The sequence below is a fragment of the Ascaphus truei genome, chromosome 1, assembly GCF_040206685.1.
Source record: "Ascaphus truei isolate aAscTru1 chromosome 1, aAscTru1.hap1, whole genome shotgun sequence".
Taxonomy (NCBI): Eukaryota; Metazoa; Chordata; class Amphibia; order Anura; family Ascaphidae; genus Ascaphus; species Ascaphus truei.
This window is the reverse complement of record NC_134483.1, coordinates 187327204-187352070: the sequence shown is the minus strand read 5'-3', so window position 1 is coordinate 187352070 and position 24867 is coordinate 187327204. Positions and strand designations below refer to the sequence as shown.

The following is a 24867-nucleotide window of genomic DNA, read 5'->3' as shown; positions in this document are numbered from 1 at the left end:
TTAACACAGCAGGGGTCCCTGGCAGTCCCATTCAGTTTGAATGAGACTGCCAGGGACCCTCGCTGTTAATCCGATGGGCCATTAGTCTGTCTGCAGAAATGTCACTGAAATGTTGCAGCATGTACCTGGGTCTTGTTGGTGATTGCCCCAGATTTGTTTTAGTATACTCGTCGGCACTACTGTATGTGGTCACTAGCTGACTGACTAACTTGACTTGGTATTTGAGAAAATGACTCCATTTACATACATATGCCCAAATATATTAAAGTTCTAGTTTGTTTGGCAGTACACAGATTGTGTTTTACAAGTCTATGTAGTCCACTATCTCAATAACCAATTGTGTGTGGATACTCTGATTATTTAAAAGCACTAAGGAAATCTGTCTGCTCTCAGCAACCTCATACAGTAGAAATAATTCAATGCTGATGCTGAAATGTATTGTTGAACAAAATGTCTTATCTTGAAAGCCAACATTTGATTGCAAGATTGGTTTCGATAGTGAAAAGTCAAAAAAGCAAAAATGAATGTATAATCCATTTTCTCTGTATGTTCAAAAGTTTTCTGCATATTCAGAGCACTGCAGTGTTGCCATCTAAATTGTTAAAGCTGTCTTGCCCATAGTTTGCATCTTTTTTAGTTTACCTGTGTCAAAGCATTTCAATGTGATCTGTTATTTAATGTTTGCTCTAATGGCCGATTATAATACAATAAAGTATTTATTTCATTTGTTCATAAAAACAACACAGTGAGTATCAATAACTTTTACAGCTTAACCTGAAATGTGATTAAACCATTCACTGCCAAATAAAACCATTACACTAAATAGATGGAATGCAAACAAGAGCCGGGCGCTTACCTTACGTGTTGTGTCAGGGTGGGGGGTGCAGTATGATGCTTGAATAACAAACCAAATGGAGGTGGTCTCTCACAATGGAGTCTGTTAAGGATCCCTGTGCACAACCCCAGAAAGGGGTTTCCAAAGCCCTTGTGGGATATAGAGAGAGAAAGAATAGGGGGAGCAAAAGGGTTTAGAGCATATTAACCAGCAATAACAATCTTAATACAGGTCACTGTCTCTGGAGTGTCAATATACAGATGATAAATCAATACTCACACGGCCCTGTGTGAGCAAAGTTGCATAGGGGTGTCTTGATTTTGGGGGTCTGGTCTGTCCACGTAGTTAGTGGGGTTAAGGGTATACATAAGTGAAGCAATAACCATAAACACTTACACGGCCATGTGTAAGCACAGTTGTTGAAAGGTATCTGTGGTATACACCTAGATTGCCCGTCCAAAGTAATCCCAGGGGTGCTGTGCACGCTGCTGCTGGCAGGCAGGGGGTTAAATACGGGTCTCCGTCACGGTTCTCCCGTTCTGGGGTTCTTTTCCTCCCCGTTTCAGCAAGGGTAGTGAGTGAGGCAAAATTACAGTGTGATATCAGCAATGATCTTTAAAAACGTAAACGTTTATTAAACATTGAATATTGAATCACAACAAATGCACTCACATAAAATAACACTGTCCCGGCGTGCTCCCGTGGCTGTGGTTCGCAGATGTTCCTGGCCGCACTCTCCTCCGCGTCCGGAGTCGGAATAGATGGCGGTTCCTGGCGCGGCTGTGTCTGCAACTGCTTCCACCAGCTACGGAAGCCCCAATAGTTCAAAAGTCTTCACCGAAATAGAGCTACGCGTTTCGCCGTGTAAAACGGCTTCCTCAGGCTCAAAATGTGGTTTGAAGGGGGTCAGTATATAGGTTTATATAGACCCATGTTAATTAATACTGTTAACAGTTTAATGTTTATTAGATTTATATTTAGCATTTGTCAATGCAGTGTCCTTTCAATGCTACTAATGCCCAATAAATAAACCGAGGGGCTACTATTTCTAAAGCACAGATACTCATTAATTAAAAGGGTTAAATCAATACAATTGTGTCAATGTTTGATCTCTAATTAAAACTCCTAGTTAAGTGGCTGTTCTAGAAGGTTCACAGAGGCTGTTATCTCTGTAGTGTTTCCTTCATGATCTAAAGTGCAATATATATTCTTACCTATCAGCATAACATTTTCCAAAATTTAATACATTACAATTCATCAAAAAATACAGTATGGTCATAACATAAAAACCTAATACATTGCAAAAACACATTTTAATCACTGATATAGTTATAATCTAATTTTCCTAAAAATACAATGTAACACTCAATCTAAAAATGAATAAGTTTTTACTTCTGAGCATAAAACCCGATTAAATTAAAAATTAAAAATTAAGATTTTTTTGGCAATTGACAGTTTTCCTTATATCTAGAAGAAAGATAAAAAAGGAAAGAAAAAAAAAAAAAAAAAAAGGAAGATAAAAAAGATAAAAAAGAGATAAAAAGGGAGTCAGAAACAATAGTAATATGTTTAAGTACTAATCTCAAAATCCCTTATATGTTAGAGGCAGGTTTTTGATTAAAGGAGAAATAGTAGCCCCTCGGTTTATTTATTGGGCATTAGTAGCATTGAAAGGACACTGCATTGACAAATGCTAAATATAAATCTAATAAACATTAAACTGTTAACAGTATTAATTAACATGGGTCTATATAAACCATACTGACCCCCTTCAAACCACATTTTGAGCCTGAGGAAGCCGTTTTACACGGCGAAACGCGTAGCTCTATTTCGGTGAAGACTTTTGAACTATTGGGGCTTCCGTAGCTGGTGGTAGCAGTTGCAGACACAGCCGCGCCAGGAACCGCCATCTATTCCGACTCCGGACGCGGAGGAGAGTGCGGCCAGGAACATCTGCGAACCACAGCCACGGGAGCACGCCGGGACAGTGTTATTTTATGTGAGTGCATTTGTTGTGATTCAATATTCAATGTTTAATAAACGTTTACGTTTTTAAAGATCATTGCTGATATCACACTGTCATTTTGCCTCACTCACTACCCTTGCTGAAACGGGGAGGAAAAGAACCCCAGAACGGGAGAACCGTGACGGAGACCCGTATTTAACCCCCTGCCTGCCAGCAGCAGCGTGCACAGCACCCCTGGGATTACTTTGGACGGGCAATCTAGGTGTATACCACAGATACCTTTCAACAACTGTGCTTACACATGGCCGTGTAAGTGTTTATGGTTATTGCTTCACTTATGTATACCCTTAACCCCACTAACTACGTGGACAGACCAGACCCCCAAAATCAAGACACCCCTATGCAACTTTGCTCACACAGGGCCGTGTGAGTATTGATTTATCATCTGTATATTGACACTCCAGAGACAGTGACCTGTATTAAGATTGTTATTGCTTTTTAATATGCTCTAAACCCTTTTGCTCCCCCTATTCTTTCTCTCACTAAATAGATGGAGCTAGTTATTAATATTAAGGAGAGATTTATAATTGATCAACACTTGTTGTCATGCGCCATCTCTGCAACTGAGAGCTAAACAGATCGTAAATGTGATCTGATTTGTTACGTAAAGTGAAAACTCAGAACAAAAAATTGGTGGTCAGAAAAAACTTTCTGAAACCAGAAGCTAGTTAGCCAACTTGACACAGTGTTTACATTGGAAGCACAGCATTTGCTTTGCTGCAAGATTGCTTTGTATTAAAATTATTACCTAAAATTCTGTCCAAGGAACCAAAATGATCTTCCTTTCGGACAATTCTATCATCCTTGACAAAGTCCTCATGCATTCTGGAAGGATCCGACTGAGTGACTGAATCACTCTCACTTATTGGCCTTTGTGATTTTGACCAAGTCTGAGTTCTGCAATTCTTTCTTTTGTATATCAGGTCTTGATGACTAAACTTAACTTTCTTGATGGGAAGATTGTCATTATCCGAGGATGAAAAGGCATCTATTGTCTGAGAATTATCATCCGCATTCCTTTTCTTATGGGAGGAGTGCTTATCTTGGGTCTTTGTCCGTATCGAATCACTATGGTTACCCAACACATTCCGCTTTGGTATTTCAATGTCATCTGACTCGTCGCTTATATAGTCACTGCTATCACTTGTTCGTCTGCCACCTCTAGCAGGTACAAGAATATCATAATCTACTTCTGAATATTCTGATATATCAGACTCTGTGCTGTATCTTGCAGTCATTACAGCTTTTTTCCTGTCTCCTTGTTCAGGGATTTGGGAGGACAAAATAACATCGTCACTTTCATCTGAGCTGCATTCGGTCTCCTGGACAACATTAGCTTCTTCTGAGAACTGACATTTCTTTTTTCTCCCAGAGTCTGATGAAATGTTCCAGTCTGGTGTATTCACTCCTTTTCTTCGCCCTTTCAATCGATAAGGAGTATTACTCACCTTGTGAAGGCCCAATGTATCTTTAACATTTATGTTGGAATCATTGGGTACATTTGTTTTACTGATTCGTGAAAGATCAGTGTGGTTGTCTTCAGCTCTAGGTTCTCTATCCAGCAATTTAGAAAACCCGCACTGTTGTAATGTCAGCTGTCTGTGACAGTCTGTGTTTGCAGGGCTTTTTCTGGATTTTGCCCTGAAGCTTGATTTTGTTTCTTCACCACTATCACTGCTAAAATCGAAGGTTTCCTTCTCAAACTGTTGTCCGAGTTTTTCATCCACTGTGTCCTCATCGCTATCAATATCTGCAACCTATCAACAGAAGTAGAATCACAGAGAGTTAAACAGATGATGTGATATACAGATGTGACACGATTCAGGTTTCCTCCGTGCGACACTAGTAGCGCGGCCGTGATTGCAGCCAGGCGCGATCACGGCCTAGCACAGAGTGAATGTCCCAGAAAGATTAATGCAGCAGGGGTTCCTGCTTCTGAATGAGACTCACACAGCATTAATCCCACTGGGCCGCCACCAGTCTGTAAGAGCTGTGCAGAGAGATCAGAGAGAAGCAGTCTCTCTCTGTCTCTCTCCACACAGCTGTTACAGAAGATCTCACTATTTTTATTATTATTTTTAGTACAAAAGATTGAAGCAGGGGGTCTCTGGAGCTTTAATTCCTTCAGGACTACTATCAGGCCACAGTCGGGCTCCGTTCACCAGCAGTTTCCTCGCACCCATAGGGAACTTAGATAGCACTGCATCTGCATCTGTATTCAGTAATAGCCAACATCCAGGTTTGCATTCAGCTTTAGGAGACTTAATTAAGTTAATGGTAAGAAATACATTCCTTTAAGTGGTTTAGTTTGGGAGGAGTGAAAGGAAGGCTATTCCAGTGAACACGTGCTAGAAAATTGACAGGATTTACTACCACTCTATAACAATCCCCAATATACAATGGTAACACTGCTTAAGCATTGTATGTCCAGATATAGCCAGTTTCATTATTTAATCTGTGCTGTAGTATGTTCACATATAGCAAAATGTACTATGCAAACGTTGACACTGAATCCAGGGTAAACTCTAAAATTTGTCTATATTCTACGTTTCACTGGGATACATTGTTTATCTGGGGAACAATGTCACTCACCACTTTTGTAATTTACAGAATGCTGGAAATTAAAATGTAAATATTTGATGTATTCTTACTGTTGTCTCAGGGATGAACCACACTGTTGTGCAATTGTTTATGGAGAAGCACAAGCCTATGAAATATTACAGTACTAAGGGAATATTGTGGAATTACACCCCATTGTAGCGTGTCCTGGGTAGCTAATTCTTGACGTCTAAGAAAAAGTAACGCCTTACCAATAATTGCAGAGTATATTTAATTTTGTGTTGATGCTTTTAGTGTATAAACACAGTACATTATTCCACATTTAGAAGCCAGACTTAAAATAAATACCTACAAGTATAGCCCTTTTTAATGACTTCTCTGTTAGTTATCAATGTTAGATTCTGGAAAGCATGAAAAGTTTTAGCAGAATATTTTTGCCTACTCTCCATGTAGGACTGGCTGGCGACACTAACCTACAGTTTTGAATCTTATACACTTAAGACGTACAGTACGTTGATGTATAAAGTGAGGATACAGCATACTGTACACACTGTAGATTTATCCTATGTAAAATGTATTTGATGATAACCATTAGCATTTACCACCATCAACTCTGTTGTATGCAAAGAGGTATGAAAATTCTAGCTCCAGGGAATAAAGAGCTTTTTATCCAATCAAGTTTCCTGGCAACGTGTGTGATTTATAGCATGAAATAATTCATTCTGCATGCAACCTTCCAACTTTTCAAGTTATATGACTTTTCAAACTAAACAACTTTATAGGCCAACTACATAACATAACCAAGTTATTTGTAAGAAAAACATACAACAGGGGTGGGCCAAAGCTTCAGTAAGGTAGAGCCCAGACATCATTCCAATAAGTAATTAACAGGCACGTTCTATTCGGGTTTAAACATTGTGGAGTTCAATGGCCAAATAAAATTGACAGAGAAGCATCAAAGTACATGCCAGTAACACACCTTCCTAGCAACATAATGCTGTTCCCCCTGTCATTGAAGTGATTTAATAAAGCACAATTACTTTTCAAAACAGACCCACAATAAATGATCAAATGTTGAGTCACAATATGGTTAAAATATGATCAAATTAATAGCCTACAGCTTTTGTGAGTTTTGCACAGCGTGCAATTCCCTTCAAGGCATTACATCACTGAAGCCCATTTTTTCTAAGAAAGGCAACATGCTACTGTACAATGGTCCTTTGAATTTCACTTGTTATTTAAACCTCCAACATCTTTTCGGAGTAGACTTTGATTTTTTTTTTACAGCAGTCTAGAGAACTTAAAAACACAATGAAAAAGTGACTATACCTTTCGGTCCATTCTATGAGTAAACTGCATCAAGTGGACTATGATGGAGAGTTTAAACTACAGATGCCAAGGGTGGAGAACTTGAGTCATTACCCGCTGTTAAAGGTTATTAATAGGTGATCAAGGCTATAGCACTTTTGTGAATACAGTAAGTCCTCATTTTACGACGCTTCGTTTTACGACGAATGGCTTATCCGACTCTGTCCAATGCATCCCTATGGCCGGTTTTACAACGCCAAAATGGCTTATCCGACGCTCTTACGACGCTTTGCAAAGTTGCAACATTATGTCAATCAGAAAGCTGCAGTCAGGGAAATCATCCAGATCAGTCTGTGTGAAGGTTTTGTGGTGTATTTATGCGTTTAAACATGTCTAACAGTTTTATTATACAGTTCTGGATTCAATAAATAGAATTTTTACATCATAATGTATGTGTGTGCAGCATAATCTAATTGCTTGAGTAAAATATTTTGTGTATTTTAGCATAAAAAATGCCTTCAGGAACGGAACGTTTGATTTAAACTGGGTTCCTATGGGAAAATGTGATTCGCTTTACAACGCTTCGCTATCCGACGCCATTTTGAGTAACACATTGTGTCGGATAACCGAGGACTGCCTGTATAACACAAATGCAAGTCTTAAACACTATAGGAGAGGGGGCTCCTAGAGCACATTGGGGGGGGGGGCTTTGTAGTAGAGGATGTGAGGAAAGAATTACAGAAGCATAGTTACGGAGATCACCAGCCTCATCTATACATTTTCTAGTGTTTAATAGGACTACCAAATGAGGTTAAATGGCCCCTACACGATGGTTACTTTGTAGTAACCAAATTGTATAGTAATCTGCCCTTTCAGTGCAACAGCCACATATGGAAACTAAGCGACCTATGACCAAATCGTGCTATGGCAGTGACTCACAGGGGTGAGGTGGCAGAGCGATGTGAATATATGTAATCTAGACAGACATGCTCACACATCTGCAAAACTTTGGCATAATGTTCATTTGTAGACTGCTTTTGCAATCTTCTCATCTGTTTTTATTTCTAGTGAGCTACATAAAAAATGTATATTTAGATTGTGGCAGAGACACATCGTAATGATCAGCAGGCGGTAAAACAGGACAGAGCTGTAATAACTATGACACACTAATTAAAATAAGGCAATTTATTATCAATGTGTCATCAATTAATACCACAGAATGTTCCACATTTCATAAGTTACTTTTCTTATGAAGGCACAAATACATCTCTATACCCTTCATGTCTACAGGGCTTTTCATTTAAAGTTATGGTTCTCAAATCATGAACTAAAACTTTCTAACTGATCTATGACCATTCTTTTTTTCTCTCTCTCAATATCTTAAAGTGAATTATAAAGATTTTTGTTTTTATCTGGCTAGCCACTGTTTGTTTTGACATTCCTCACCCCAATAGACTACAGAAAACATATGCTATTGTTTGCCACAATGTTAGGTGTTATTGGTCACTTTATATAAGGACAACCCAAGAATAAAGTTTGGCAAAACCATTTTTAGCACAGAAGTGATCATTGGGGTTTTTGGGGATGTTTATCATGCTTCAAATAGTTCTTCATCAAGCACTATAGAATTGAATTACACTTTTGTTTGCATATGTGTAAAAACATTTGTTTTGTGCATCAATTAAAAATGGACATGATTGTGTAAAGGTTATGGGTTATTTACTAAGTGGTGCCCTGAAGACACCTTATAGTCCCCTCACTGGAATGGGCATTCGTATGTCTTCTGGTGCCGCAAGATGTCTTGTGGAATAACATCACTTAGTAAATATACAGTAGGTGTATACTGTAGCTTTACCAGATCTTTTTAATGCACACCTTCTTGATCATTTATGTTCTTCCTTACCTTTAAATGAAAGGGTTTTAATTCCTACGGTATAGTAAATAAACAAAAATGTATTGAACTGCTTATGACTTTAATTAATAATACTTTCACAACCACAAGGAAAGAAAAAGAAATCAGCTTACCCTTCCTGTGCTACTTGCCATAGATTTCTGGCTGACATACATAGTGGCACTTACGACTCCAGCTTCCACTTGACCTTCACGCTAGACAAGGCAAAATACATACAGCAAAAGTTGAATGATTAAAGTAGTTATGTATTGACTCACCACTGAAAAGGCCTGAAATGCAATGCAAAGTGCATTGCAGTACTGATGTTTATAAAGAAAACCCTGACATACAGTATAATGCATATGATATATCATCATGTCTGTTTTAATAGGTGAATATTATACTTTACCCTTATTTTCCAAATCATAGGAGTGACATCTACAAGACTTAAATATTATAAAAAACCTCTACCTGCTTAAGAAGATACAGTTCATTAACATAAAGCAACCAAAAAAAACAAAATAATGGAAGAGGTACTCTCCCTCCCCCTTCATTATCCAAACTTCGTAATGTCCAACCGTTAAATCCCTTTGTTAAGCATTACTGTACCTTGTTACTGTAAGTATATGTTTACTGTTTGGATGTTTAAACTTACTTGTAAAAATAATAAAAGGAGTGCCTTATGATAACAATTGATGTATGCTTTCTACATTAAGTAAATATGTTTAACTATATTACTTGCCATTTATAATATTTCCCTTTGAACAGCTACAAGGGACAACTAAGTGACATTGATAGTTAATCACTTAAAACGATGTGACTGATCACTTTGTAAAATGACTTGCATTCACGTAAAGTTTGTATGCATTGTAAATTTTAATCTAGCATCGGTTTTATAGCCCTCAGCTCTGCCTAAGTACTTTTCCCCACCCAAAACCTTATCCAATTATTGAGTGAACAATTCAGATTACTTCATCACCTGTAGACTTTTTAATCAAAAAGTGTATTAAAACCTGTATGTTTTATAAATTATTTTTAAACAAGTCACCGCTCTTACTGTAATTCGATTTGGTCCTATTTAGGAAAGCATTTTTAAGGTTTCAGTACACATTCTGTAACCCATTATTTGTCATCAAGAGACAGAATCAAGAAGGTATAAGGAAGCCTTTCTGAAGTATACAGATAAAAGCAATGAATGAAAAGTGAATGTACAGGCATTCATTTGTATTTAATTGGTTAGGCAATGTACAGTTCAACAGATGTTTATTCCAGTTATTAACTATAGTGACCCTAAACATGGTACACCATCTCAGACCCGCCTCACATAATAGGACAATCTGTTCTAATATATAAAACATGTTATTCTGTTATATAACTACAAAGACCATCCTGAATTAGGGGGATTGTCCTTGGAACCAATAAAAAAAATTCTCTCATAAAAATATCTTGATTTTGTACCCTCTTCCCACCAAAGTACCAACTAAGTACCATTCTCACCAAACTAAGTACCGACCGTAAAAAATGGTTGCTATTCATTTCATTCTGTTTGTTTTAAATATAAACTCTAAAAATGAATTTAAAAAGGTATTATTAAAAGGTCACCTCTTTCTACCTGTTGAGATTTTCTTCTTTTAACTTAAAATAAAACAAACAAAAATCATTGCATTTTGGGTGAGAATAAAATGTCAGCCAGGATGCATTCCATATTTAGATCTGGCACACAAGACAACGTGGTGGAATTTACATGTGTTCCACAAGCAGTGTGAACACAAAGGGGAGCACGGTTTGTACTAGAGCAGTTCTCTGGAGACCTGCGGAATCTATTACAAATGTGTTGTGAACCCAGAGAACCCCAGCAAGACTATAATAGTTGTTTTTTTGTTTTGTTTTTTTTTTAACAAACTAATACATTATGTCTGTATCAAATATATAAATTAAAAAGTTGCAATGTGACATTTAATAGCTTTTTAGTATTACTATATTACATGAACCATACAGTAAAACAATTGTGCTGCTCATGGTGGTGGGTGGGACGATAAAACATTCAAACACCACCACAATTTGTTCATGCATTATTTCATTTTTACAGAAAATAAATGTTTTGCTTAAGGATAAAATTGACCACTGCCTCACCTCTAAAATATCTCTGGTCAGGCAGGTCCCTTGTGTTCTCAATTTGAACAGGTTGCGGACACCAAATAGCTCGCCTTGATGCTCCTTCGATCCTTGAACTGCCTTAAAATAGCGCTTGGCATTCTCACTTCCAACTACCACGCAGTGAAGTTGCTATATTTCACACAAAAAATATTTCCTAATTAACCACTTTTCTCATCTTAATATTTCTATATCTACATAGCTACACAGATGTATAGGGTGTGTGTGTGTGTGTGTGTGTGTGTGTGTGTGTGTGTGTGTGTGTGTGTGTGTGTGTGTGTGTGTGTGTGTGTGTGTGTGTGTGTGTATATATATATATATATATATACAGCAGCGGCAGCTTTTATTCGAGTAAAAGCCGCCGGCTGCATGCGTCTGGGAAGCGGGTAGCCGCGGCGCGTGGCGGCGCACTGTGACGTCACAGTAACATGCGCGCCCGGCTTCCCCGTCTTCCCCGTCTTCCGCAGGCTTCCCCGACACCCCTGGAGATCAAATTAAGGTAAGCGGGGGTGCGGGGAAGCAGAGGGGCAGAGCAGAAGCCGGGTTCGGGGTCCGGAAGGGGGGGTAAATTGCACGTGAAGAGGAGGGGGGGTGCGTGGGGGAAACGCGGCGGCGCGCGTTTATTACTGGCGGCAGCTGGGGTAGATCCCGGCTTGCCGGCGGCATTCAGTGCAATAAAAGATGTCGCTACTGTATATATATATATATATATATATATATATACACACACATTATTATTTTTTACACACTGTATATATCACTGTAGTGCAGTGAGAGGGGGCTTCTTACAAAATAATTCTGTAAAGAGGGTAAGCTACATAAACTGTAAGGTTACATATGTAAGCAAAAATATAGCTGTAGCCCCTGTAATGTTCCCCACTGCTGAGGATTGCCGCAGGGAAAACTGCAGCATTCCCTGGCTGTAGACGAATGTGAAGCTGCAGCAGCTTTCCACAGATGCACCTTCTGAGGAATTGAAAGTGCTTTTTTTCCCCCTATGGTTCGGGGGAAGCTTCATCTGTATAATGAAACCAACAATAGCATAAAATTAAGTATATTAATAATGATGTCATGATTGAAAACAAACGCTCATTTACTTTACTGATTAAATAAAGAGGATGCATATGCCCCAACATATAGACATTTTCTGTCCAAAATTTCAGTAAACTTTATACGTTTACTTAACAGGTGACTTAATGATCTATTACCAGAACACAACAAATGTGTTAAAAAAACAAACAAAAAAACATGTTAATTATAAATATTTTCATGTATAGGTGCAATCTTGCATACCAAAACATAATTGCCCAATTTTACTAAGCAGTGCTATGTCATAAAACACTTTATGGTTCATTCATGGGCCCTATGGTGTCTTCCAGCTCTTGAAGGTATCTTATGACATAGAAAAGCTTAGTACATATGGCAAATGTATTTGAAATAAAGAGAAAGCATAATAAATGTCTCATCCTCCCTATATTTTATAGCATTTGTCTCGAACTAAAAACAAATATTCAATTTTCATGTGTAGGTCAAAAGGCTTATAGCCAAACACCACTATTTAAAAAAACAACAAAAAAAAACAACAAAAAAAAACATATAATAAAAACACATACTGCTCAGTTCTTATAAGAATTATTATTATTACTATTATTATTTTTTAAATCACAGTGGATATGATTATTAAGCAACCTTACATATGTTTATACAAATAAAAAGATATTGTTAGGATGAATTTGCTTTACATCATAAATACAAATCATTGTACAGTTAAAGTCCTCAAACCAATGTTTTTGTTTAAATAGGACTTCTTTTATTATTATTTTTAATAAAGATTGGAGGATTGATTTTCAAAATTTGAATTTTGAAAAAAAGGAAAGTGCTTAAAATAGTGTACATTTACATATAATTAAATGTCAATGCTAACATTTTTAAATTGGTGCTCATTTAAAAAAGTACCAAAGGAAAATATAAATATAAATATTAACCAACACATGTTTAATTATTATTATTATATTAAAGAGTTGTAACACATATCGTAGAAGGCAAATATATGTATATATATATATTTGTAAACTTAAAGACTTAAAAGACAGTATAGAATAACTAAATGCATTTGCATATATTATGCATCTATCCTACTTAGTTCACCTCCACTCATTAGTTGGTGGTCATCATTGGTTCTTTTGACATTTGATTTATTATTAGATTTATGGATTGTGTATTTTTGTATATATATGTTTTGTGTTTTATGTTTTCATGTTTGTATGCTGAGACACCATTCACATTGATTCCATTGCACATGTCTATTCTATTATGTCACTGTACCTTTAAACTATTTATATGTGGACATTCAGAGACTAAGGCACTACTTTTTTACCCCTGAGGAAGGAAGCGCAGTCTTCCGAAACGCGTAGGGTGGTCCCTGGTATCACTGTGCGTTCCAACAGCTAACCTGTTCCCCACAAGCCGTGATGTGCAGCTTCTTCACTGGAGCATTTTTTAATTTGCCGCCATTAGCTCCCCACTTCACCGCGAGGAGCTGGTGTCATTGCGGCTATACTTCTCCTGGCGCCGGGCGCTTCTGCGCTTGCTCACACCACGGAGGACGGAGGGAAGGCGCTCAGACCGCTTGCTCTGCCCCTGTGAAGCATGGACAGCCGCTACATCCACTGATTCTCTAGATTCTAGACGACTACACGTGGCAGACGCCAAAGGGATGGACTGGAGCTGCACCAGTGTTGTATGAGAGGGGATACTCTCCGATTATCCACTGCCTGATACCAACTAGGCTCCGGTAAGCGGGCATTTCAGCTAGCTACAGGATACCATAGGGACTTTTTTCATTGTGTGTTTTTAGTTGCACTGAATTATCAGTTGTTGTATTAAATGCCTTTTTTTACATTTCAGTCATCTGTTTGTCTCAGCATTTGTTAGTCTATAGTGTTTGTTAGTGGTGTCATATGTTTTTTTTGTTTAGTGTCATTTACTGTATTACACTATGTTTGTTTTTAATTCTTTTTCATGATTTGACCGCCTACACGAGGAAAGCCATAGTGGACATCACCTTCCATCTGGCTGCTTATATCCTTTTATTCAGTGTGACTTGGGGCCTAGCGCCATAGATATAACATATTCTTTCTCTTCACCCACCCCCGCTACCCACAATAAACACTAATACCCACCTCCTCTACCCCCACATGTATAGGTGATTGATACCAGAGGCCGCAGGTGTCCAGGGGTCCTCAGGTGGTCCCTGTGCGTATCCAGGGGTCCTCAGGTGGTCCTCGCGAGTGTCTGTGGGCCCTCGGGTGGTCCCCGCGGGTGTCTGTGGGCCTTCAGGTGGACCCCGCGGGTGTCTGGGTGTCCTCGGGTGGTCCCCGTGGGTGCCTGGGGGCCCTCAGTGGTTCCCATGGGTGTCTGGGGGCCTTTGGGTTGTCCCCACGTGTTTTACACGCGGGTGTCCGGGGGTCCTCAGGTGGTCCTCGGGTGGTCCCTGCTGGCCTGCGGTACCAATACTGTTCCTTGAAGTGACGTCACATCCTTTTGAACTAATGTAACCTATCACATGGTACAGCAACCAATGGGATTGAAGATCACATTGGCTCTAATGCCATGTGATATGGCCATGTGGTTTGAAGGATGTGACGTACCTCCCTTGGCGATGATGTCACATCCAACACAAAAAACAGAGGTGGGCACATGATGCAGCGTCCAATCAGATTGGAGCTGTACCACCTGACCTAAAAAAGTGATGTCACAGACCATATTTAAGGCTTTGACGCCTCATTTTCCGTCAAGAAGCCAACGTGACAACATCGTGTTGTGGATTTACCATGGGGCTTTGTGGACTAACAGATGAAGATAGAAGATTACAGAAAGCAAAAAATAATTACAGATGAAGAAAGAAGGTGATAGAAGATAAAAGAAAGAAGAATTTTATTACCTGTTCTGGATCTTCAAGGTGGATGGTGTTGGATTGTCTTTGATGACGTCGCGGTACGAGAGCTTCCTGATACCTCTGGATTTGGCGGGCTAACGCTTCTAAAGTAAAATATTGAATTTATGTAATTTTTTTTTACAGGTTTGATTGCATTTTTGCATTTTCATGTTTTTTATTGCCCATTGACTGCTAATATATTAATCTGTGCCTGTTTAGGGTATAGAGCAATACAGTGATAGCCAGTGCATTTTTGGCAAATGCTTGTTTTCTATTGAGTGTTATTTTTTCTATTTCTCTTGATTGTTTGGATTAAATAGTTTGTAATTTGGATGGCTTGTTTGAATGTATTTTTTCTATTGATTGGCATTTTTAATACATTAATGCTTTTGTTGGCTCCTTGTTTTAATTGATGTGTTGGCTAGTGGTTTTATTAATTAATTGCTTTGTTGGTTACTACTTAAAATTAATTTGTTTAGTGTTTTTATTAATTAAATTTGTTGTCTAGTGCTTTTATTTATTGAATTGTGGTGTTTAGGTGCTTGTGTATGTTTTATTATTGTGTATTTTGGGCATTCATGTATTTTCATTAGGGTGACCATTGACTGCTATAGTGGCTTATCATGCCCATATTATATGGGTATGATGTACCACTATGCCAATCAATGGGTACAGGGTGAGTATAGTGGTTCTGTGGTGGGTGGTTAGGCCTCCCGTGTGGGTAGCGGGGGAGGGTGGTTTAACTCTGTAATTACTATAGCGGTTATTAACCGCTAAGGTGATTAAGGGGTTAGAGGCCATTAGATTGTATTATTTATTGGTGTGAGGATTCGCCATCCTGAGGGCCGGAACTCACCTCCCCATTCCATTCCGTCAGGCACTCAGGAGGCGCGATGCCATGGCGGTTCCACTACCCGCGCGTGGACGACACGCAACCGGTCTGTCCCTCCGTGGGTTTCGCGTCCAATCTCTGCCTCCGCTCTGACATGCGGCCTGCTTGTTCGGCCAGTCTCCCCTCCAGATCGCTTCCCAAGCTCCGCCCCCGTCCTGATGATTGACCCGCCTCCAGACTTCGCTCACGCGATGGGCATGGGCGGTGCGCGAGTGGCGCGCGACCGAGTCGCCACCCTGACGTCGGTGATGCGCGCGGGACGTAGCTCCACCCCAGGTCTAATCAGGCTGTACAAATGGGCGCACCTGCGCAACCCAGCAGCTATCCGCGCATTCCTTTTGGTTCCGCCCTGACTTCCCATTGGAGGGAGGTTCCTTATATACCTGCCTTGCTCATTCACTCATTGCTGAGCATAACCTTGTGTGACGCTGTGCCTTGCTACATCCCTGCCTTTTACCTTGTTGCATCCTGCCTTGTTCCTGCTGCTGCCTGATCCCTGCTTCATACCTGGACTCTGCATCTCTACTCTTCTGACCTGGCTTACGTACGACCATTCTGAACTCTCTACTCCTGACCTCGGCTATCATCGCAACGATTATTCTCCATTCTCCAATCCTGACCTTGGCAAAGTACCCCAACGATCCGCTACTCTCCAATCCAGACCCAGGAGAGATTTGTACAGGGAGAGGCGGCTCTCTCTGATCAGCTCTCTCTCTCTGCAGCAGAAAGGAATTGCCGGGTAAGGCCTTTTCAGAGAGGCAATCTTCAAGTCACCGGCTACTCGCCAGTTTTGTGAATTTTGCTATCACAGGTAATCGGGGCCTTCATGAATACCGTGATAGCAACACTCACAAAAACAGCGATTTAAATGGCCCGGCGAATTATTTTTTTAACGCTTAGTGCATAGGCCCCTTTATCTTTTTGATAATGAACGAATTCCACTTTTAGCATCACAATTACATTACAAAATTAAAAAGAGAAGTGGGAACTGTGAAGTCGCCTGTATGTACTATACAAGGTTCCACAAACTGCATTGTCATGAAAGAGATTAGGTAAAGATCATAAAGATCCTCCAGCGTATAAGGCTGCAATGGAAAGATTAGGGCAATATTTGCTATGAAGTCTTCTGCCAGAAGACACCTTCCAGCACCGGAAGAACACTTAACAATGATTTAAAAAATACATCGATAGTTAACTCATTGCCTATACACTACTCTTACTTTATTGATCATGTCTCTTTAACTTACGGGTTATTCCGTCTGGCCATTTTTTTTGCATTAAGGCCCGAAAAGCAGGTACAATGGACCATACCGTATTTACTAAGCCACATTCCAGCGCCAGAAGGTACCTTATGGGCCATTCAGGTGAATTGGCTGTCAAATGTCTTCCAGTGCCGGTAGGCATTTCATTGCATAGCACAGCTTAGTAAATATGTGCCAATATGTTTGCAGCTGAAAAGGGTCACTATGGCTATTATCTACAGTAATAATGGTTGGAGATACAGTGTGAAATGATTGATGGCAGACAGAATATCAGCCGTCTGCAAAGTTACTGGCTTATATCTTTGTTAACCAGTAACTAAAGGCTCCAAAAAAATGTAAGTGTCATAATTAAGCTCAAATATGTTGTTTGCTAAAGGAAAGATTTATGGCTAAATAATAACAATAAGTAAAGCATCACAGTGTGTAGAGATATCTGGTTTACAATGAACAAAACTTGCAGTTACAAAGTATTTACATTCCACTGTGCCTGGAAAAATAGGCAAACATTTTACAATTAACATATATAAAAGGTCTTCTTAGAATACACAAGACATTTGCTTTGTTCTCTTTTGATCCTAAAATGTGTACACTTTGTTTTATAGGTTATTTGCCTTCTAGATGTCTTAAGGTAAATTGACAAGTTCTATTATATCAAAATCTGACTCCATGCAGAAGAAACTAGGACTGTTCACAAGAGTGCACATGTTTGTAGTGGCAAATCTAAAGGGATCTGTTATCCAGACATGTCATAAAAATCTGTTAACAAACCACTCATTCTCCTGACATGCAGGCACAATGCATGCAATTATCAAATTAGTCTATCTAGCATTTTTCAAAACAAAATTAATATGTTAGTACATTTCTGTCAAGCTGATCACAAACAATTTCCCTCGAAATAGATGAGCTCAAAGAACCGCCATAAATTCTTGTATAAATAATATTTTCCATGCAAAACTTTATGAAATACGTAAATATCTAAAACAGTGGTGGCCAACTCCAGTCCTCAAGGGCAACCAACAGGTCAGGTATTAAGGATATCCCTGCTTCAACACAGGTGGCTCGGTCAGAAAGACTGAGCCACTGATTGAGCCACCTGTGCCTAAGCAGAGTTATCCCCAATACCTGGCATGTCTGGTGGCCCTTGAGGACTGGAGATGGTCACCCTTGATCTAAAACAGCGGGGCGCATCCCCGGAGACTGTCTTCAGGGGGCGCGGGGTTTACAGAGGCCCACACGCTTCCCGAAGGCACTTAGATTAAGTGCTATGGCAACGCGGCGTCATTTAGGTCATGTGACATCACGTTGCCAAGCTGCCTGATGTAGTGTTCTTCTGCATAGTCTGATTGTCAGTGAGCAACAAAGGGTCAAGCAGAAGGAAGGAAAGACAGGAATAAAAAAAAGTAAGAAGAAAAAGAAAGCAAGAAAAAAAGAAGGAAAAAAAATAAATGTGCTCAAAACAAAAAAATGGCGCTCGGAAATTATGTGAAATTGTATCAAATTAAATTAATACATTATAGAGTTTAGGGAAAGTACTAAATGTGTTTTATGTATTATGTATAATAGTTCGGGTTACATTTTTCACAAGACGATTCATGTTCAGCATCTGTTGTCTGTCTTACATAAAGAAAATTTTATAATTGATGTTATCTTACCTGTTTGTAAACTTGCCTTAAGTATATCATCTCTTCCACAGTGCCCAAAGATATTAGCCTAAAAACTTTCACATCTCTGCACTGTCCTATTCTGTAGGCTCTACAAAAAAAAGTATTTATTTTTTCAATTTTACGCGTTTAACATATTTGTATTTTAAAAGACTTGTGATACAGCGCCTCAGGTGTTACAGTGAATTGCTATACAGGCATACCCCGCATTAACGTACGCAATGGGACCGGAGCATGTATGTAAAGCGAAAATGTACTTAAAGTGAAGCACTTCCTTTTCCCACTTATCGATGCATGTACTGTACAGCAATCATCATAACTGATGTAAATAAAACATTTGTAACAGGCTCTATAGTCTCCCTGCCTGCGCACAGCTTCAGTACAGGTAGGGAGCCGGTATTGCTTTTCAGGACGTGATGACAGGCGCATGCGTGAGCTGCTGTTTGCCTATTGGGCGATATGTACTTACTCGCGAGTGTACTTAAAGTGAGTGTACTTAAAGTGAGTGTACTTAAAGCGGGGTATGCCTGTATATCTGATTTTCTGTAAACCTAGACAATTTCCTAAATTCAAGGACCATCACAGATAACAAACCCGTGCATCTGCATGTTTTCCACCAAATCAGTGTCAGATTTCCCATTAGGTCCGGGCCTAAGGCGGCAACATTTTGGGGCCGCAGAAATGTCCGTCCCCTTAGCATTTGCAGCGCTCTCTGGCCAATCGGACCTAATGGGAAAGCACTTACTTACCTGTGCCGACCACCTCTGCTCTGCCGCCCTGCTCTGCTTCAAAATCGAGCGTCAAATTACTACATCCCGCCCCCCCATCCCCCACCTTTTTTCCCTCTTATTTTAATATGTAAGCATGTGACAATGTAATTCTACATTCTTACCTAAGCTGCCAATCATTTATTGTTTGGTTCTCCAGTTGTAAATCTGTAAAAATCCTGATTGTATAGCTAACATAATGGTCACCTTTTAGTTTCAATCAATCCTTCAGTCTGTGTAATTCAGCAGCAACAATGTACAGTACAGTATCCTTACTGTGTATTGCCAAGGTAACATTATTTACTGTTACAGTTTACAGCTCAAATTTCTGGGACCATCGGCAATAAATGATCACAAACAAGAAAGTGTTGCACAATCTTGCACTGATGGGAAAGTGTGCTAAAACCTGCTATAGAAATCAAAAGATGCTTTAAAACTCATTAAAAATGGCATTAAGATTTGAATTAAAAAAAAAACAAAAAAAAGGAGTCTAATACAAGAGAACTGATTTATTTAAAAAAACAAAAAACAAAATAAATATTTAAGATTTCACGTTTTGCTGCTTTAAGTTATTTAACAGGACGTTAACCTACAGTATAAGCCCCGCTAAGACCAACTATGCATAGGACAATAATATACAGTTAATATGGCCTTTTAAAGGGTCTAGCTTGGTGTAATCCAACCATTACATGGTGATATTATTATTTTTTTTTAATTACCATTTTCCCCCGTAATTCAAAACCTTTTGATGAGTTTAGGAAAAATCAATACACGGGGTCGAGAGGAAATCTGTAGCTATACCATGGAAAGGATGAAGAGCACATTTATATAAGAACAAGGTATAATGTGTTTGAAGATAATGCAATGAAACAGTTTGACAAACAACTGTTCTTAAAGTTTTTTGTTTTTTTTTAATAATCAAAGGATTGTGCCACTGTGTAAACGATACGATACCTGTCAATGGCTTGAAGATCATTGGCTGGATTCCAGGTTGGATCAAAGACTACCACAACATTGGCACCAACAAAATTCAGTCCTAGTCCGCCAGCCCTTAAAATTGGAGAAAAAAAAAAAAGATATTTTCACTGCTAAGAGCAGAGGGTGCTAAGGAACGTATGTGCGTTTTCTACATACCGTATATGCCCAGATTCATGAAGCAGCATTAGTCTATTTAATATGACGTTAACCTAAGTTAATCCCTCCAGTGCCGGAGGGGTCACGCCCCCACTGTATCACAAACCCTCTGGCAAATCCTGATCAAGTGATCACTTTGCAGCGATCACACGGTCATAACGTCACCACGGTGATGTGAACAGAAGAGGCAAATAAAATCAATCTCCCCAAGAAAATTACCAAAAGAGGAATGATAGCTGGTATGACAAAGGCCCCTGGCGCACCGGTCTCCTGACGCCCAAGGTACAACTATAGGGCACTGAAGCGATTAATGCGTATTAAAATGAACGCAACAGTCACTGAAGCAAATAATGGTATTAATTCAGTTTTACTCCTTTTAAAAGATTAGCGTTATTTTTTACTCCCGTTATATTACATGAGATGCAAATGAGCTAATTAGAGCCTAACTCATATTCACTGAGTAGTGTTGTGGTTACCTCTGGGGAAATAAAGATTAGTTATAGATGTCACTCGTAAGATCTATACAATTCCAGTAACTGAATTGGAAGATTTATTGGTAGGACACTTAGGGATTCACAAAATGATCAATAATTCATCAAAAATAATTATCACAGGGGGCGTGGTGAAGCGCGATAGCAAGATGGCTGCGGTCCAGAGGAGCTCTGCCGGCGATCACGCATACCAGAGCCCGGGGACACAATTAATCCTAACTGAAGGGAGAAATAAGACAGGATGGGAGCTGCAAAATCTCACGCTTGAGCGATGGCCCCGAAAGCGCGCCGCACAGCCACCTCTAACTTCTTTAAGAAGCAGATGCCGGTAGCGACAGCTGCATCCCAAGATAGCAGCTCCCCCACGTGGCCATCTAGATCCTGGGACAGATGGGAGAGTAGGTCAGCATACACCCCTGATAAGGCAAAATATGCTTTCGCTTATGCAGGACCTGAAGACAGAATTAAGAGAGACTTTTCACACTGAACTGAATAGGTCCATGGACAAATTTAAAACAGAGCTGACAGCCCTGGGGGAAATTACTGATTCAGTAGAACGCAGTCTAGGGGGAATACACCAATTCCAGACAGAGGTTGAGCAAGAAATACTGCTATTGCATAGACATGTTATTTGAAAAGGCTGAGGATAGTGAAAACAGATCCCGCCGCAATAATTTACGCATTCAAAATATCCCGGAGGAAATTGATGCAGTTAAATTAGACCCAAATTTAACCAGCCTATTCCAGATGCTCTTACCGAGCATTAGACAACGATCATTTGGCTATGAACAGGGCACACAGGGTGTTAAAGTCAAGATACGCCAACCCATCCAAACCAAGAGATGTAGTGGTCAGACTCCATTACTACAAAACTAAAGAAGCCATCTTAGAAGCCAGCTGCAAGAAAGTCCTCACCATTGACTACTAAAGACGACATCCTACAAATCTTCACTGATTTAGCACCAGCCACCCTCCAGAAAATGCGAACCCTCGCCGAAACTACCTCTATCTTGCGTAAACACCAAATAAGATATAGATGGGGTTTCCTTTGTAGGGTGATTGTCACACAAAATGGACAAACTAAATCTGCAGCAACTGGTCATGAAGCTAGAGCTCTACTGCTACACCTGGGTAAACAAGGCCCAGAACAAAGCGGGCAGACGTCGCCAAAAACACTGGAGCGGACTAGACCCCCACCGGCAGACTGGTCCACAGTGGATAGAGATAAGCGGAAGTCCAATAAAGCAAGTTTATTACCTGCAGAACTAAGTAGAATCCTTTGAGACAGTCTGTAATTATTTGCAAGGGTCTAAAAATATTCCATGTGGGGGTCTTCCCACGTGCCAATGGGTGCCAGCCAATTAAGTTTTCTTTTTAGAATCTAGAGGTCTTCGACTCCTGGACGGTTAAAATGTTTGAAAGTTTGATTGTTAAAAAGTTAAATTGTTCAAATGTTTGAAATATTTCTTAAAATAACAATAATACCTGTATGTTTGATATGTTCCCTCACAGCTGATGGATGAGCAGCAGATATTAGAGACCAAACTATGGACCAAAAAGAGCTCTCCGTTGCTGCTCTAATGTCCAGGTATAGTGCGCAAGGAGAAAAAAAATCAGCTAATCCAGATCACTAATAATTCTGTCTAGAAGGCAGTGGGTCTGCACAGAAGCCAAGTTCTCCAGACACAGGGTGGTGAGTAGAACAATGAAGCAGGTCCTCTCCTTCACAGCTGAATTCATGTCCCCTAAATTTAGCCTAATACCCTTTTTCCCATTCCATTTAAGAGGCTACTATCCCTGGACCAGTTTTTTTTAACTGTGGGTCTAGAAATCCCACCCTATGAAATGGGGCTGAAAATAATTTCTCAAAATGTTAGGGGATTAAAAAACCCCAAAAGCGTAGACTTGTGCTAGCTGAAATTATAAGAAGGGTTGTTGGGGTAGTTATGTTACAGGAAACCCACTTACTACTCAAAGACCAAAAACTGTTAACTAGTAAATAATTCCCATCAATATTTCAAGCCTCATCAAGAACAAAAAAATGTGGGGTGGCAATACTACTCCACAAAAAGATCAATTTCCAACTCGACACGATTAAAAATAGCAACCTCCTGTGGCGCTGAGGCAAGGGCGTGGATTGGAAACAGGATTCTTCTCTTAAACGAATACCTCAGGAGAAAAGACAAAACATGTTTTGTCTTTTCTCCTGAGGTATTCGTTTAAGAGAAGTATCCTGTTTCCAATTCACGCCCTTGCCTCAGCACCACAGGAGGTTGCTATTTCTACATTTCGAAGTCTGGTTTAGAGATATCAGAACAATCTCTTTGGGCAGCTCCAGGACTACCTATTGGACATTGTATCTAAGGTTGTGTTTTATATTTACTTATGTGTACATGAGCGCTTATTTTTGCACCTATTTTTTCACCACGACACGATTAAAGCAGACAGAGAGGGCCGTTTTGTAATAGTAACATGCCTTCTTGACCGTGTACAGGTCACTTTAGTGAATGTTTGTGCTCTTAACACAGACCAATTTCTGTTTTCCAAAGAAGTAATGGGCAAATTAGACAAACTAAAAAAAGGCAAATTAATAATAGGAGACGTTAACGTATCTCTCAATCCTAAAATAGATAAAACAGGCCCAATAACACACTCCTCAACAAAAAAAGAATCTCGGAAAGCTATTTAGAGATTATTCTGGACTCTTGGAAAATCCTCAATCATGGGGTAAAGGATTATTCCTTCTTTTCTAAAGTCCATGGGTACGTCTCCAGAATAGACTATATTATGGTTGTATAAGGGATCTGTCTGGATACCTAAGATGGCTGCGACCGGAAGTGACCTCTCACCCTCACTGAAGCTACCGTGGCCATCTTGCTTCCTGGAAATTCCTGCTCCTCACTTCCTGACAGGAAGTCAGCCTCTCTCTGGCCCTCTCAGGCAGTTGCTCCCTGTCAGTGTTTGTGCAAAGAACTCTGTACCTTGTTCTGCTTGAGCTCTGTCTTTGCCTCTGTGATTACCTGCTTGTGCTTGACCTCTGCCTGGACTTGACCACCCCTGCCTGCCTCGACCCCAGAATTGGACTTGACTACCCATGCATTCCAGGCCTCATATCACAGGCCAAGGTCTGTATACTACTCCCTACCTCTGCCCTGCGGGTTCGTATCCTGTCTTGCAGTCAGCAACGTTACAGGTTGACTCCTCACTTTGTAGTCGTTATAATTTGCCAAAAAGGAATACAGTATAAGAGCTAAAAAAAAAGAAAATCCAGATGTGTCCTCTTTTCTGCAAGGATGGGTTTTACCAAGGTCATCTATCACAGATAAAGACAAACTCGAAACCCCAATTACAAAACTGGAGGTTATGGAAATTATAAAAACAGTAAAAATGGGAAAACACCCGGGCCAGGACGCTTTTCAAATAAATATTATAAAACAAATAGTGCAATTCCGGCTCCTCACTTAGCAAAATTATTCAATACATTTCTAAAAGGAGCAAGCTCCTCAAAAGAAATGTCCCAAGCTACCATAGTAGTAATACACAAAGAAGGGAGAGACCCCTTAAATTGTGATAGCAACCACCCTATTTCTCAGACAAAAATGTATGCTAAGGTCTTGGCTAACAGGCTAAAATTAATCATGCCTACAATAATTCATCCTGACCAAGTGGGCTTTATTACGGGTACAAGCATCTGATAATACCAGGAGATTGGCTATATGCATAATACTGTATTAACTAATCAACAAAGTCGCAGCTGGTTGTTTTAAGCCTCTATGTGGAAAAGCCCTTTGACAGGCTAGATTGGAAATTTATGTTCAAAACACTATAGGTCTTTGGATTTGGTTCAGTTTTTACAAAAGGGGTAAAGGCCCTCTATGAATCCCCAACAGCAGCTGTAACAATTAATGGACAACTCTCAAACCGATTCCCAATAACAAACGGAACCAGAC

General features: G+C 39.7%; 1 protein-coding gene across 4 annotated transcripts in view; it reads right to left on the bottom strand.

The window, feature by feature from the left end:
* The window catches only part of ERCC6L2 (ERCC excision repair 6 like 2), a 185467-nt gene that overhangs the window by 73952 nt on the left and 86648 nt on the right, over window positions 1-24867 (bottom strand). For all 4 annotated transcript variants that reach the window (XR_012801572.1, XM_075599141.1, XM_075599147.1 and 1 more), the window contains 5 exons: window positions 20247-20342; window positions 18517-18616; window positions 10753-10905; window positions 8754-8834; window positions 3610-4618 (listed from right to left, as the gene is read on the bottom strand). Coding sequence is in view for 3 of the 4 variants with exons in the window: in XM_075599141.1 (XP_075455256.1) it covers window positions 3610-4618; window positions 8754-8834; window positions 10753-10905; window positions 18517-18616; window positions 20247-20342 (1439 nt within the window). In the remaining variant the exon portion in view is untranslated. The remainder of the gene's footprint in view (window positions 1-3609; window positions 4619-8753; window positions 8835-10752; window positions 10906-18516; window positions 18617-20246; window positions 20343-24867) is intronic.